General features: G+C 48.5%; 1 protein-coding gene across 2 annotated transcripts in view; it reads right to left on the reverse strand.

Annotated features, from left to right (window-relative positions):
• MYOF (myoferlin) overlaps window positions 1-17,165 on the reverse strand; it is a 167,572-nt gene that overhangs the window by 47,459 nt on the left and 102,948 nt on the right. For both annotated transcript variants that reach the window (XM_075534852.1, XM_075534853.1), the window contains exons 24-31: window positions 16,468-16,623; window positions 13,253-13,384; window positions 9,591-9,754; window positions 7,022-7,136; window positions 5,165-5,270; window positions 2,724-2,869; window positions 1,154-1,327; window positions 21-129 (exon numbers count right to left, since the gene is read on the reverse strand). In XM_075534852.1, the coding sequence (XP_075390967.1) occupies window positions 21-129; window positions 1,154-1,327; window positions 2,724-2,869; window positions 5,165-5,270; window positions 7,022-7,136; window positions 9,591-9,754; window positions 13,253-13,384; window positions 16,468-16,623 (1,102 nt within the window). The remainder of the gene's footprint in view (window positions 1-20; window positions 130-1,153; window positions 1,328-2,723; window positions 2,870-5,164; window positions 5,271-7,021; window positions 7,137-9,590; window positions 9,755-13,252; window positions 13,385-16,467; window positions 16,624-17,165) is intronic.

Consider the following 17,165-nt stretch of genomic DNA (forward strand, 5'->3'; position numbering starts at 1 on the left):
CAGAACGAGGTCACACTCACGGTCAAAGTTACAGGAGATGATGGGCGTGTTCGCGCCAAACACAGTGGTGGCGCTGTGCTTCTGCTTCTCCCCGCTCTTCTCCTCTCCATCCTCCGTCGTGTCTGTGCCCTAGTCAGAAGAGTCAGTCAGCGGCACCCCAAAACAGAAGCAAGGTTGGCTGTTCGGAGACTTTTTCCATCCCTCGCCCCATTGGAAGAGAGGAGTCAACAGCAGGATTAACTGACTCCCCTAAGGTCACATAGCTGGGCTGTGGTGAACATCAAGGGCAGCCCCAAGGCAGGTTTCCCAAGCCCTGCTACTGAAAGAGAAAGAAAGGGAAACATGGACAGGCTAAAAGCCAAAGCCTGACTCACTGCCAGTGAGTCGATTCCAACTCACAGCAACTCAACTGGATAGAGGAGGGAAGGTCCCTTCGGGGTTTTAGACACTTTAAATCTTGCCTGGGAGCAGACAGCCTCATCTTTCTCCCACAGTGTGACTGGTGAGTTTGAACCGCTCACTGGTCAGCTCACTGGGTAGCCCGCTAGGCCACCAGAGCTCCTTCAAGGATAAACAGGATGGTTGAACGGACAAGTATGAGAAACAGCAGCAGAAAAGGACACAGGGGGTCAGTGCCTAGAAATGCAAAACTCAGTTGGAATTGTTTCCCGCCCGTCTCTTTGTTTTCCGTCTACCTGGGCCATTTTCATGTTTATTTTTTCCTGCTTCTTTCTCCCTGCCTTCTGGACCATGCCTCCATCTGAAGTGCCCTCTAATTTCGAGAACCATCCTTCTGTGTTCCCCTTGTGCCTGTACCCGGAACTTTCTTGGCTGGGACACAGTGGCTGTTTCCCAGGAATCATGCAAGGAAGTCAGGCTGGGGCCATTGCTAGCCGTTACTGAGACCAGCGTTCAGGTACGCGCATCCCTGGAGAATGCTGGGTGAAGCCATGTGAAATGGGCCTTCCTGCTGTAGCGCTTAGAAATTTCCATACGTCCCTGGCTTATGAGTGCTCCACAAATGACTGAGCACCCGTCAGACTGGCTTCAGGTGCGGGGTTGTAGAAAACACTCTGGAGTGGATCGTGTTAAAGCTCATGTGGTTTTTTGTCCTTCAGCAATATCATTTGAGCTTTGCATACTTGGGACTTACAAGAGCACCTTCAAGTTTAAAGATGGCAGCTGCCCCATGTGTCTCGGAAGGAGCCATTTTTCTCCTCCAACGTCTGCGGCGAAAGGTATCTGAACTACGTTGTTTCCAGTGAAATTTCCAGCCTATTAAAGAAGCATATTCCCAGCCTTCCCGGTCTTCCAATTCTTCCATGGCCTGAAACGGAAGGAGTGAAACGTTCGATGGTAATGATGATAATATTCCTGATATTGATAAAGCAGATGATCAAGGGGCCACGCAACACATATGCATGCTGAAAATCTCCTGCGACTGGAACTATGCTGGGAATCTTGCCACCAAGAACACACAGGCAGGACTCTGCCCTGGCGGGGCTGCCGGTGTGTGGCGAATTCAGGGAGATAATCAGGCAGAGACCATGCAAGGAGATGTGCGCCGGGGAGGTGACCTGGTCCCCACTCTCTCTCATACCCCCCCCCAGTCAATGCTGACTTAGAGCCACCGCCAAGGGGTTTTCGGAGAATGTACGGGGGAAAAACTGAAAGCCCACTCTTTCTCCCTAAAGAGCTGCGGATGGGTCTCAGCCCAACACGCATAACCACTGTTCCACTGTGGCTCACCGCCAGGGCTCCGGATTCAGACTGCTGGGGAGGAGAAGAGGGTTTTTCAAACCCTGGTGGTGGGATGGGGTAGCCTCCCTACGATAACAGAGGCTGGTGGTTTGAGCCCACCCAGCAGCTCCGTGCAAGAACAGCCCAGCAATGTGCTTCCGTCCAAGCACAGGAAACTCTCTGAGTCCATTCCTTACACGGATCAGATCATGACGTTGAGATCAGCATAACAATGATTTAATTGTATATGAATAGGGGAAAAGCCTCATTGTCATCCAGTCAATGTTGACTCACAGACGACCTTAATGTTCAACATTGCATTCAACTCAATTTCTTGAACCAAGACGGGTGCTGATGACTTGGTGGGGACTGCCTTACGGGCGGAGGGTGCACGCACGGAAGACGCGCGGGGTCTTTCCCTTCGTGAAGCAGCCATTGGAGAGACTGACAATGTATTTAACGTTGGGGTGACCAGATTTCAGAAATGAAAACTACCACAGAATAAGCTCTGTGATCTGCCAGTCACCAGGAGGACTTGTGGGAACAGATTTCTGGGCTGCAGCTCCCAACCCCAAGCAAACCTCTGCTGCCAAGTCTGTGCTGACCCACAGCGACCCGGTAGGGTGGAGTAGCTCTGTTCCCTAGGTTGGGAATCATTGTGGGGAGCAGGCAGCTGCAGCTTCATCGGTCGCCCTCGGAGTGGTTGGTGGATTCCAACTGCCAACCTTGTGGTTAGTAGCCCAACATGTACCCCACTATGCCACCAGGGCTGCCCCCACCCCCGAGTTTCTAAGTCAGTGGGCTGGGAGGAAGCAGTTCTAACAAGTTCCCAGGTGATGCAGATGCTGTTGAAGGGCTTTTTTGAGGACCTTTGAGCAGAGGATGAAGCGCTTGGTGTGCATATGGTTTCTGTGTCGAGAGTCCAGTTAGCAGCAGGATCTGGAGGGTAGAGCTCCCCGCACGCCCTGCCCTGCTGCTCTTACCCTGGCAGTACTTGAAGCATTTTGGGTCAAATCTTTCTTGCGTTTTCGGATCAGCCTTCGCCGTCGGTGAGTGTGGTACATTTTCTCTGCTGCCACCCAGGATTTGGGCTTGTTATCAGGAGGGATGGTGATTCCATACTCCCACCCTGGAACAGAGTTTGTGAGGAGAAATCATAAGACATGCCTTTGCCGATCATGAAGTTAATACTCCCTCAATCTCGCAGCCCCCAAACATTGTCTATGGTCCTGGTAGAGGGCCACTGCTCTTTGCATTTTGCCTTGCAAACCTAGCCAAACTGGATTTAGACCCTTTCCTTGGCTCTTTTGTGGCCCGGGGGTTATCTCTAATTTGATTGTAGCCCTTGTAATTGAGTGCTGCGATGAATAAAGTAAGGAGCCCAGATGCCTGAATGGTTAACCACCCAGCTGCTGACTCAAAGATACCCAGTCGCTCCTCTGGAAAACCCAGCCACTGCCATCAAGTCAACCCCAAGTCATCGGGACTGGCCTCTTTGGGTTTCCGAGGCTGTAAATCTCTACAGAGGCAAAAACCTCATCTTTCTCTCTTGCAGTGTCTGGTGGGTTTGAACTGCTGACCTTGGGGCTAGCAGCCCAATATGTAACCCCTAGACTACTGGGGCTCCATCTGGAGAAAGAGATGGGAGGTTTGCTTCCATAAAGCTGACTGCCTAGAAACGCTGAGATGGTTCTACTCTGTCACACAGGGTGAGCACGAGTCCAGTTTAGCCTGGCTGGCTCCAAGCACAACATGACGGATAAAGAACAGGGAGGTGAAGTGGCACAGGAGATTGTGGTTAAGGACGAAAGTGGACTGATTGAGCAGTTGACCTGTGCTTGAATTTCAACTCCAGCCAGTGTTGTTTGCTAAATATGTCACCTGCAAGTCAACAGAACTGCCAATGAGCCAATTTCCTCATTGCCAAGGTAAATATATCTTATTGTCAGATTGTATGAAGTATTTATCAAACAGAGGCAAAGAAGCACCAAGCTTGCTGAGGATACAGTAAATGCTCAATGTCAAAATCTTCTGTATCAATGTCCAATCTTTTTATGCGTTATTCCCTCTTGTGAGGAAAAGAGGCACCCGTCAAGAACTCTTTTGATAACTCAAAATGTTGAAGTTGACTTAACTTTAAATTACTGCTCATAAACAAAGGCAAATGCCATTCACAAAGCCACTTCGTAGCCCTGGTGGCGTGGTGGTGGATCTGTGTTGGGCTGCTAACTGCAAGGTCAGCAGTTTGAAACCACCACCCGCTCCGAGCCAGAAAGATGAGGCTTTCTACTCCTGGAAAGAGTTACCGTCTCGTCTCAGAATCCCAAGGGGCCGTTCTCCCCTGCCCTGTAAGGGCGCCATGAGTCAGAATTGACTCGATGGCAAGGAGCTGATTGGTTGATTTGTTTTTTATGCTTACTGAATCGGATGGCTTTTAATACATCTTAGAATTCTCCTGTCTGATGGAGGGGAACCACACCACAGTGCTCCCAGGGAAGTTATGAGATGTGGTCAGAGTGGAGAAAATTCAAACTCCACCTTCCCCATGTTCTCCTTCTCAATCGGCAGCACCGTGAAGCCCAGCCACATGGACACCTGTTGTTGTATGCTGTGCAGTAGACTTCAACCCAGGGCGATCCTATGATAGCGGTTCTCAAACTGTGGGTCACGACCCCCTTGGGGTTCAAATGACCCTTTCACAGGGGTTGCCCAATTCATAGCAGTAGCAAAATTACAGTGATGAAGTAGCAACGAAAATAATTTTATGGTTGGAGGTCACCACAACCCAAAGAACTGTATTAAGGGGTCACGGCATGAGGAAGGTTGAGAACCAGTGCTATATGACAAAGTAGAAGTGCCCCTGGATTTCCCAGGCTGTAATCTCCATAGAAGATTCCCTGGTGGCACAGGGTGACTTTTGGGCTGCTGACCAAAAGACTGGCATATGGAACTCTCTAGCTGCACCGCAGGAGAAAGGGGTGGCAGTCTACTCTGCAAAGACTACAGAACCAAAGATTGTAGACGACAGGTAGTTGTGCTCTGTCCTACAAGGACCTTACAGGAGTCAGATTCCATAGCAGCAGACGATTTTATGGGAGCAGATCAATAAGTCTTTTCCCCCATGGACACATTGGTGGAGTCTAATCATTGACCTTTGCTGACCTTTCAGTAATCAGCCAAGCACTGACCCACATCACTACCAGTGCTCCACGTAGTCCCATCAACTCATACTTCACACTCCTTCATAGCCTTCTCTCTCCATCACCTGTCCAAGCATTTGCTTGTCCCTCAGAATTTACATCAGAATAGCCCCCAGCATCTCCACATGACCTGATTGCCACAGACCCAGAAGGAGTAGGGCCCCCTCTATTGCAAGGAATCCTCATCTGGTTAACCAAGCCAGACAACAGATAAGCAAGATTACCATTCTCATCCACCGCGCGATTTATGTCATAAGTCCATGCATCGTCTTCCCATTCCCAACCTGGAGGGCAAGTCAACTCGTTGGGTGACACTGCTTTATCACCGTTCTTTAAGAAAAAGGAGAAACAAATGCAAAAGTGAGATAGGGCTCTTTCTACTGCGGTATCTGACTGCTTACGCAGGTGTCATCTAAGAGATCAACTTACTCAGCAAGAGCCCTGACCTCTACTTATACATAACTGCTATGTAGAAATTAGGGTGTGTACTATCCCGTGTTTCTGCTATGAAGAGTAGTATGGGGTGAACCATTGTCGAGAATGGACCGATGTCAGCAATTTCATATGGTTCCAGTTACGATTATGAAACAGTACAGTGGGGCTTATGAGAGGGTGCGGAGGGAAGAAACCATCAAAGAACGGATACAATTTGAAACCACATGTTTTCAAGTACATGGGGAGAGCTGCTGGAGGATCGTGACGCTCCTCAGGAACAGCCCGAGGACACACGGACGAGGACATGACCGGAAAGGTCATAATAAAGGAAGTAAGGAATTGCAGCATGTTGTCCTAAAAGACGTTCCTGGTCTGAACTCCTTTACCGGTGAATGGGGCCCTGCTTGGGAATAGAGTCTCTCAGCTTCTCTTGCATTATGTCAGTGAGGCACGAGTGGTGGGCGTGGGGGGGCGTGTCTAAACCTCATCCCTTCTGAGTGATCTTTGACACAATACACACACTCAGGGGAGACAGGTGCCAGTTGAAGATAGAGCTACCAGCAACCAAGGAACCCCAAGTCACACGTGGAGCTACAGAAGCTACAAGAGATAAGGATCTTCCTCTAGACTTTGGACCAGGGGTGGGGAATTTTTTTCTTCTATCAAGGGCCATATGGATATTTATTACCTGTTTCTTGGGCCATATAAAATTAGCAACTTAAAAACTAGCCTGCTGTATTTGTTCAATTAGCTCGGTCCTGATGCGCTGGCTGGAACTGCTTCTCTTGGGCGAGGCGTGCCGTGCTCTCTGGTAGAGATGATGCCACAGGCCTCCTTTGGGCTGGGCCGGATGCCCCCCACCCCTGCCTGCTCTAGACTCAAGTGTTTCCCAAAGTCAGTGGTTCCCAAAGCGGGTAATACATCCCCCCGGGATGATCCCAGAGGTTCCAAAGGCAGATACCCACACTTTATCCTGGATCACGGGCTACCGTATAAAGTTTGTTAATTGCCAGAGGCGCTTTTTCTGGAAAGGCCAAATAAATCTGGGAGCCGATGCCCTGGAGCCCATGGAGAAGACACGCCTAGCCCTGCCGGGGTCCCCAAAGCATCCTTCTCACAGCTGGACCTGTGAGAAAGACATCCTCGATGCTGGAAGTACCGAGGTTGTCCTTGACAGCAGCACTAGGTAACTAAGGCAGGGCCCACAGGCACAGAGAAGAATTACTTTAAATTAAGAAATCGAAAATGGAAACAAAACACATTGGGGTGGTGAACCGTTAGGGCCTGAACTTCAGACCAATGGCCTTCTCAGAAACAGTTGCTAGGCTGTTTGCATTTTTCCTTTAATGAACATTTCATTGGTTCTGCTTAAAAACAAAAACAAACTAGTTAAATAAGAAATGTGTGTTGCTTCTAATATGACTTCTAAAAAAAGAGAGTGCACATCCCAAACGCTGCCATCCATCAATATCCAGTCACAGAAGTCTGACTTCTTTTCTGCAGCAGCGAAGGGGAGTTGCACTTGTTGGCTTCAGTTGTCAATGTGAGACTACGCAGAACATAGGGTTACACAGAAGAGAAGGGAAAGCCAGGCTCTCGTTCCCCAGGGATACCAGGGACCCCTTTTCCCAGAGCAGGCCACTCACCGCATCGGTGTAGGTGACCTCGGCCGGCTTCCACTCGCCCCCAGGGTAGCGGCTCTCATTCTGATACACTTCGTCAGTGAACTCCGTGTGACCGGCATCTGCCTCGGTCAGCAGGCTGTGGGCGAGGGCTCGTGTTACCCAAGGCCAAGGGGAAATGGTAACTGACCAGACCAGCTAATTTCAATGGCTGGGAAACGTCGACACCCTGGCAGGGGTACCAGCTCCCCCTCCTCACTCTGCCCCAGTTGCTTCCCAACGCCAAACTTCTCTTTGGACTAATAGGCTCTGACAGGCCTGCTGGACCAATGAGACCCAATTACAGAGCTCTCCTCAAATGAGCACGCTTGCTCTCCTCCATGATTCGGGTGGGACTGGGGAAGCAGGGCTGTGGGCAGCTTCTTAGGGGACCACAGAGATCGGGTTCCAGGGTGGCTGTTCCAACTCAGAGCTGCTCCGTTCACTTCCCGGCAAAACTCTTGGCAAACGGTTCAAAAGAACAGGGAGTCGTTCCCCTTCAGCACCCCCCGCTTCCCCCCTCCCCTCATCTCTTTCCTTTTTCGCACGCGGAATGGAGACGGTCTCAGGTGGCTAAGTGTGGAAACGTTTACCCTCAGTTTGCTTGGTCTACGTAACACAAACCGAAGGGCGGAGTTTCTGATTTCTGGACCGTCTCTAGGGAGATGGCCAAACCAGCTCGTTTCAGACTCCTAACTCCTTTGGGGCACTGGAGAAATCCTTACTGACTCTCAGCCATGCCAACTTTCCTCTTGGATTTGTAGCTCTTCTGACAACCCATAGGGAAGAGCTTTAGGGCCTCCAAGCTGGACTTGAGGCTTCTGCCAGGGAGCCTCTCAAACGAGGTTCCTTTTCCCGTTGCCGTCTCTACCTCTTTTCCCACCATCTCCTCTCCTAGACTCAAGCACTGGAAAGGAAACAGAGTCCCAACTGCTGGTAGCAATGGGGCTCATCCACCGCAGTTCTGGGCTCCGGTGAAGGAGACTCGAAGCTCTGGCAGACACATCTAGCCTTGGGTCCCCTCTAGCCTTGATGGTCTGACCTGCTGCTTTTCAATCACTCTCCCCCTGCCCTGTCCCTACCCTGCCTCACTTAATCTCTGTCCAGTGTAAATCCCTGCTCACCACACCCCTGCCCTCAACTCAGGCAAAGCCAGCTCTTTGGAGTTATGCAAACTTGTGCTTCAGCACACCCGGTGACCCCACTCCTCTCCTTAGCTAGTGGGGTCAAGAAACATCTTTGACAGGGGAATCAAACTCGAAGCTTGTGACCTTAAGATGCAACTTGCTACACTCATTTCCTTCACACTCCAGTTTTCGGAGTTGAAGAAACGAAGGGGTTCAAAGTTTCTGCAACCCTTGGGAACCAAGACACCCCAAGCTCTGGTTTCCCCAGTCTGCAGGGAAACATGCTGGTCTCCTCTACTGTTGGTTGAAGGGTTAACCATTTGTACGTCATGCTTTATTGAGCTATACTTCAAGTACTATAAACTTTGTCCACTTAGAATGCACCCTCTACTATTTCTTACAAGCATTCCAACGTAATAGTTAAAAAGTTCTGGTTTTAGAGTCCAACCCAGACCAGAGCTTTAGTTCTAGCTCTGGTGGCAAAGTGGATTACACTCTGGACTGTTAATCGCAAGGTGAGTAGTTCGAAGCCACCAGCCACACTGCAGGAGAAAGATGAGGTGTTCTGCTCCTGTAAAGATTTACAGCCTCAGAAACCCAAAGTGATACATCTCTGCCCTCTGGGATCACTTTAAGTCCGGGTTGAGTCGGTGGCAGTGGGTGTGGGTTTGACACCATCTACAAGTGAAGTGTCATTGGAGAAGTTATTTAGTGTCTTGAGGTATCCTTTTCTTTATTAATACAGTAGAGCTAAATTGACTATCTGAGGGAAGGAATGCTCTACAATTCTCTTACATTTCTGTGTATCCTGTAACAGAGACATTGACTGCTTTTGCTACAGACTATCTTTCCAAGGACGTTTGTATGAGCGCTTTGGAAGAGAGAGCAAAGGGCAGGCATGCCCACAGCAAAATATCTGGGTTACCCGAAGTTTTTCTCCTGCACTGAAACCCACCGCATAGGCAGGCTCACCTGGTTGTCCCCTAGTCACTGGAAATTGTCTTCTTGTCCCTGAAAATGGAGGTCCAAGGAAGTGGAGCATCTTGGTGTGGGCACAAGAGTCCTTTGTCTTCTGCTAGCACCCACGAAACTATGGCGGGCTACTTTGTTAGCTTGCAAATCGGGTGATGTCGTAGACCCTTCCTAATTCTCGGCATCATCTTTATTGGGGTATTATCAGATTAAATAAGATGATGCTGGGGTGCAGCTCACATCTGGTCCATTAGCACCTAATACCTTCTTGATACCTGTCAGCTATAAGGTATTTTTTAAATACATTTGTCTCATTCATTACTGGGCCTTGAGGACAGCTCTCAATTTTCGATAGCATGTATAGTGAGTGTTCTGTAAATGTGACTTTAAAATGAGCATTTTCTAGGGGGGAGTTTCATTGTTTTTTTTCCCCCCTTAGAAAATGGAGCACTTACCTTCTTTCGGGATCAACTATCCAGTCTCCTTCCCATTCCCAGCCTTTGGGAGGCAGGAAGAATTCCCTCTTGAGCTTTATTTTTCCTGTGACATCAGAAAACTTGTGACGACCCACCAGTCCAGAAGTGCCCCATTTTCCAAACATGAGAGCTTGATTTTCGTACTATCAAAAATCAACAAAATGGGAGAAACACCATCAGGGAGCAAGAAATGAAAGCCAGTTCGTGGATTTTCAAGTCCGTCAAAGACCTGGGCTTGGCAATGATCGAAAGGAAGCGTCCTACTCGGAAGTACGGGTCTCACTTGGGCTGCATACTGACGAGGCGGGTTCCATACCGCATTCACCTTCCGCCAAGCTCAGTGTCCCTATCTGCGAACGGCAGATGGTATCATTCAGTGTTGTTCTGGAACTCAAGGACACAGATGATTTGTGACAAGGGCTTTGTAAACAAGGATCTATCATGCTAGTGATTTCTATGATTATTTTTAAAGCTCCAAATAGTTCTCCAAAACCCGATCTTCAAAGAGTCTCTAAAAGTCTTTGTGAACATACGGACTTCTAAAAGTCCATTTGTAAGTCTACTGCTTGAAACCTGGGGTGCATGTCCCTACATCATTAATACTATAATTGATGGGATATGTCCCCAGTCGATCAATAACCCTTCTGAAACCTGAATGTCCCTGAGAGCTGAGTGTAATGAGCCCTCATCCTTTCTGGGGGATGACAAATAGACCAAGGCCTTTCTGGAAGCTGGCTCGGGGGCAATGGAAAGCTCCGGTTGAGGAGGCACTCATTTCTAAGTTAAAATGTTTAAATCTACAGTGGTTCACCAGTGAACCATCAGACAGCTTGCGATTTACCAGGATGGTGTGTGTCCCTGTTGTGGCCAAGCTGATATTTGCCCTTATCTGTGATGAAGCACTTCTCTGAAGGGGAGTCGCATAAGCTGCAGCAGAGTTTTCTGTGAAGGAACAGGGAGGAGGTCTGAGCAGATTGATGGGAAACCGGGATCACAATGGCAGGGTGGTAACTGTCCCTGATATCAGCTCTGGGTCATGAGGACAAGAAGCAAAAGGAGATGCTGTGATGGGCTTTGAGACACAGGGGTATATGTACAGCTGCTTTGTTTCCAAGGGATACGGACATAGAATAGAGGAACAGACATTCCAACCACCTCTGCTTGAAAGACAGCATCATTCCAGTAAAGTTTGGGCAAGAACCTTGGGATGGAGAACGGCATCAGCAGCTGCACAAGTATGAGCCTCGGGTGACATCATAGCTATGACTTTTAACCAGTAGAGGCAGGACAAGAAAAGAGCATTCAGGAGCAAGCACACAGAGGCTGCCAGACATTTGTGGAGGGGGGATTTGTGCAGAGAACTGAGGCCTTGAATCAGCAGATGAAGTCAAGGGACATGAAGGTGCTTTAGCTCCAAGTCTCTATTGAATCCCAAACTGGAAGAGAGTTTAGTGGGCATAGCAGACTGCTTTATAAGGCATTTACTTCTAAGTTCAAACTGATCAGTCTAGAAAGTCTGCTCTACCCTCTGAGCCATCAGGAGGACTGAGCTTGGTAAAATTTCGATTCCTGTTATTGTGTCTGTTGTTATTGTACAATCTCTCTGACTGTGCTTCATGTGCCCCTACTGATACTTACAGCCTCAGAAACTACACGGGGTCACTGTGAGTCAGAATGGACTCGGTGGCAGTGAGGGCATTCTTTTTTGTTTTGTTTTGTTTACAGATGCTTGCAGGTTGCTAGAACCTGGTGGGGGTGGGGACACACACACAAGAACGGAAATGGCTGGGGAATCTCTGTACCAGAGCTGTAGCTCCAGCTCTGCTCTGTGCAGGGCCATCAGGAAAGAGGGCAAATAGAAGCGAGCCCTGGATGGGCCGCTCTGCCCCCGGGGCAAGCATCTCTGGATTTAGCCCCACGACCAAGCTCAGAGGCCAGGGGACATCAAGAAATTCTTCGGACATAAGCCTCCCATAAGTGTGCCCTGATGTGCCCATGCCACACTGTTCAGCTGGCTGGATACCCAGCACACCCTCTACTTCTTTCCATTGGCACCCCCAGCCTTCGCTATATGGACAGCCCTTCTTGTGTCTGCCTCCCCCGTGTTCTATTGGTTCTAAGACCGTGGCTCACGCTGCCCCTACATCCCTTAACTGACTCTCGAAAATCAGAGTTCCTGGGGAGATCTCAGGAGCCTACATATTTAACAAGAGACCCGTTTTATATTCATTGTATAGACCGGGAATCTATAAAGGCCAGGCTATCGCTTCTTCATTTTCTTCAGCACCCAACTCAGCCCCTGGCATGAAGCCACAATTTGACACATGCTGAATGGGTAGATGACCGACTGGTTAGGTAGGTAGACGAATGCATAAATCCTGCCATGTTTTTAATTTATCCATTCAATACATATTTATTGGGGCCTACTATGTGCTGGGTACCACTGAATTAATGCAAACGAAACAGTGGCCATGTGTCTTCCTGCCAAGCAAGCAGATGGGAAGCACAGTTCCAAAGGAGCCAGCTGACAGCCACCGGGGTGGGTCCCAGGAGCACAGGCTAGATTAAACACACGGACATTGGCCTCTCTCTCCTGCTCTGCACACAAAGACCCAGCTGCGGAATATAACTCATCTGAGAATGGTCAGGAGCCATCCACTGGCACTCATCTAGTACATCTCACCCAAGAAGTGCTGTGAGCTCAAACAATGCATTAAAAGCACAAATCAAAAATATCTCTGCTTTTAACTTTACAAGTTAAAAACAGTTTTTTCCCCCAATCGGTTTGATTGCCAGGAATCCTGTGGGTTGTTGTTGTTTTTTTTTCTTTCAATAAAGTGGGTTTTCCAATCAATGAATTTACAATAAGTAATCTCTATTGATCTAAAAGTAGTCAGGTAGACTTTTCTTTGCTGTGCAGACAGCCCATCTGAGGCTTCACCTGACTGGCTTCAAGGTCAGACACTCTCGCCAGCCCCTGTTCCTGGGTCACTGGAGGCATGCGTCCATACCTATGCCATACACATACAAGCAGTCCCGACACATACAAGCAACAAGTCCATACACATACAAGCAGTCCCGACACATACAAGCAACAAGTCCATACACATACAAGCAGTCCCTACACATACAAGCATACAAGTCCAGACACATACAAATCCATACACATACAAGTCCATACATATACCAGCAGTCCTGACACATACAAGTTCCGACACATACAAGCATACAAGTCCCTACACATACAAGCAGTCCCTACACATACAAGTCCCTACACATACAAGTCCCTACACATATAAGCAGTCCCTGGTAGATCTCTACTTGGTGTCCCAGTGCTGAGAGCTGGAAGAGAAACCCTTTTACGACTGCTGGTGAGGTCAGGGTGACTGTCCTCTCTGAGATTATTGACATAAAGTCATTAATCACTCGTGGATGAATCCCAACATTGACAGCAAAATCCCAAGGCAAGCTTTTCCAGTCTCTCTAATGCAAGACTCCTCCAGTGAGATCTCCAGGGTTGGTGAGGAGGAAGGTTGCTGATGGAAATGAATACTTTCCCCAAGAATGAAAAGTTAAAAAGTAGTCCCCCCAAAGGAAAAGAGGGGGATCCCAATAAAAACAAGCAAACCAAAGCACCGTACCATTTCAGCAAAGACGGTGAAGGTTCCTTCGGCGAAGCTATTGAACTTCTTCTCCACAGTACTTAAGCCCAGCCAGATGTTCACACGCAGCTCCGCAGGCACCCGGGGCCCGTTGCTTTTCTCCTGTGGGTACTGTCAGATGCCAAATCACACGTTACCCTGGGCACCACACCGACTGGGCCGTGATGTGAAAGCAAATGGAAAATCTAAGCACTGCTCTCACCAGTCAAATGCTACGTTTGCTGGCTCAAAACATTTGCAAACGAGCTTACAGTATAGATGAAAGGAGCAACGGAAGCAGTGGGTCTCAAAGCACAGGCCACAGAGAGACCCCCAGGAGCCTCAAAGACTTTCCAGGAGGTCCCCGGGGCTCCAAGGAGTTTCATTCCTAATGGGAAGATGCTACACGTCTGTTTACAGTCATGCCATTTGCGCTACTGCCACAAAGCCATAGTGGGTACAATTCCTGATGGCTCAGGACAGGGGTTCTCCACCTTCCTCAACTCATGCCGCCACCCTTTCACACAGTTCCTCATGTGGTGGTGACCCTCCGACCATAAAATGATTTTCATTGCTACTTCATCACTGTCATTTTGCTACTGTTATGAACTGGGTGACCCCTGTGAAAGGGTCGTTTGACCCCAAAGTTGTCGCGACCCAGTTTGAGAACCGCTGGCTTAATAGGTCAATCAAGGCAGTGGCAGTAAATTGTACCAATAGCAACTAGGTTCTTTGCAACTATATTCATTCTCAGTGTAAAAAATAAAAAGAAATCCAGACTGTCAGTTTTACCTAAGGATGTTCTTGATGAAGCAGTAAAAACAATCTATCATTACCTTTTGACCGTGAGTACTTTGACTGTGTAGTGTGAGCAAATGGTACAAAAGCTTTGACGAGATTTCAGAGGCTGAGTCTGAGGTGGTCTTGCAGAGACACCCTTGTGCCATGGTCTGAGCTGCAAGCTGAATTAATGAGTTGTTTTGCTCATTGTAATGAAATATTATTTTTACTTGAAACACTGACTGGGAGAAACTGTTCAAACTTGGGTGGAGGGCAGAATGGACTTGAACATAAAATGAGCTTGTCACTTCATGAAGAAGAACGGACTTTATTTGTCGCTGCTGACAACGACGACATTGAAGCTTTGGAGAAAACATTAGCATTTTAGAAAACTTGCCCCAGTGAGACCGATAGCTGCCACTATATCATTTCTGAGAAGCAGGGTGGTGATTTTAACCAGTGGGCTCTTAATGTGTGTCTTGTATGGTCAAGGTCAACCTTAAGAAGAGCGCCATGCTTCAGTGAGCCCAGTTTCCAATCGCTCAAGGCTGGATGCTCCAAAATAATGAATGGATGAGAGAGCCACTCCAAGTGCCAGAGAGACCACCGGACCTGGCTTTGGTTGGGTTTCAGTTGAGATGGATTTGAATGCAGCTGCTTAATGATGGGGTTCAGAGTCACCAGGTTGAACCCTTTAAAAACTACTACCTCTTTAGTTTGGTGTGGTAGCAAAACTGACCACCCACCATGACCTGAAAGGGTTATTAAATTACTCTCCCATTTCCAGCCACAAACCCACAGGCAGCCTCTTCATATACTTCAACTGAAAAAAAAGCATATTAAATGCAGATGCATATATGAAATGCAGAGTAAATGCAGAAGGAGAAATGAACATCTGGTTTCTTTCTGTTAAAACAATGATTTTTTTTAAAGTTACATTGGACGACAATATGTAACTTGTGAACGCACATGTTGAACTTGTTATTGTTATTTTAAAACTAATTAATCCAAGATTTAAAATGTGTCTATTTTGATTTCCATGAAAATGAAGATTAAGTGACATAAGCAAAAGCTCTCTGAGGTCCTGGGTGATCTTTAAGCAGCCACTGAATTAAAGCACTGGCAGTCCAGACTGGGTAACGCAAGCACGGACAGGGTTCCCAATACAGAGAGCCTTCGGCTGCCGGTCCCCTAATCTAAGTTGCCAAAGCTCACAGAGAATCCACGCTAATCTTCTCTCCCATCCACTCTGAAGTCTTAGGAATGAATGAGTCCATTTCCACCCACAGTTGAAGTCCATTTTAACCGAAGTGCTGTCTTAAGTAAGATCTATTCCACTGAGAGGCACGTGAATCAGAGCCCTGGTAGAGGAGTGGGTTCCTCATTGGAGGGGTAAGTACGAGGTAGGTGGTTCAAATGCGCCAGCTGCTTCTCAGGAGAAAGTGGAAGTTCTCTGTTCCTGTAAAGACTTATAGCCTTTGGATCACTATGAGTCAGAACCCCTGTGGATCACCGTGGGTCAACTCGATGGCCATGGGTGTTCGGGAGGCTTGGAGACACTTGAGAGAAGACCATCATGGCACTTCTATTTCCCCTCTCCTGAGTGAGAAGCAAAGTGTCTATTAAATGCCTTCAAAACCTTTGTGGACACGCCCAATGGTCTAGGGCGCTGAAAGCTGTCAGAGCGCTCCTTGTGTTGAGAGAACATGCGGCCCTGGTTCCACTTGTTCTCAAGCCTTTCTCTCCGGACTCTGAAGAATAGAAGACCGCAGTGGGGGTGGCCCGGGGGAAGATGTCAAATGTGCAGATGGAATCCTTCCCATGTCTTTGTCTGCAGCCCCAGGCCCCCGTGGGTTCTCCATATGCACGCTTAAAGCCGACTTCTGAATGCAGGGGAGGGATGGCCTGTGGTGGACTTAGGATTTTTAAAGCTCCTGAAACATTTTCAGAAACTTGAATAAATGTCTCACGGGCATTCTTCTGGAGGCGATGGCCTGTAGCTTTCACCAGGCGTTCACAACAGAGACCATGACTAAACATATTCAGAACTTTCCAAGGCGAGTACCTCTTTGATTAAGGTAATAGACACCATGGGCTAAAAGAGTCCCGCAAACTAGCTTCTCTTGTTTCCTCCTTCCCCAAAATTCACTAGAATGAAGGAAAGAAAGGTATTTGCTTTGGAGAAGACGTTACAAGTAAGGGAAAATTCTCATCAGAGAAAGAAAACATTCGCAATGCCAATTAATATTAATGTCACACAGATGTCTACCGAGGTGTCCTCGGTGACCTTCCTGGCCCAGCAGGTGGAACCAGAAGGCGCTAGGATTGATCAGGATCGTCTTAATCCAATGATCAGTCAGTTACAGAGCAGCCCCTTCTCGGAGACACGGGTTTGCCCCTAAGCGTTTCAGGCGCACAGGCAGGAAGAGGCCTACCTTCAGGAAGACGGTTTGGGTTTTCCCACAGTATTTGCCAGACGCACTCTCACCGCTGGTAGAGTAGAGAACCTGGTGGGCCGGAATGCGCGCGTAGGCCAGTCTTTTCTCTCCCCGGATCATCCAGATGATGATGTCAGGCATGCTGTTTTGCGGCTGCTCCCGCCGAGGGGCAGAGAAGGATGGAAAGCTAGGATTAGTCTACATGTTGCCGGACTAAAGGGGCTGCAGATCAAACTGGCAGAGAAACACGACAGTTAGCGCTGTGTCCCAAATTCTTGAGACTCACCTATTCTAGTGGCGCTTCTGGGGAGGCAGCAGGGCCCGGAGGCAGGCTGCAGCCAGCTGGCCAAAGGGATGGGGGAAGCAGAGGGCCAGGTTCATCTGCTCCGAGCCCCACCTACTGAGCTCTGAGGGTCTTTGATGAAATGCCGCTTCTCTTCCCTCCCCTATTACGGAGCCCTGGATTAAGCCCTGGGCAAGGGCCAACTGCTAACTTGAAGGTTGGCAGGTTGAGCACACCCAGTGCTTCTTGGGAGAACCAAAAAAAACCTCACTGCCATCGATTCGATGCTGACTGTGGAGGACAAGGTAGAACTGCCCGTGTGAGTTTCTGAGAAGGTAACTCTTTATAGGATCAGAAAGCCCATCTCTCGCCCCACAGAGTGGCCCGTGGTTTCAAGCTTCGGACCTCGCTG

This window comes from Tenrec ecaudatus, chromosome 16 (assembly GCF_050624435.1).
Source record: "Tenrec ecaudatus isolate mTenEca1 chromosome 16, mTenEca1.hap1, whole genome shotgun sequence".
In the NCBI taxonomy this organism is placed as follows: Eukaryota; Metazoa; Chordata; class Mammalia; order Afrosoricida; family Tenrecidae; genus Tenrec; species Tenrec ecaudatus.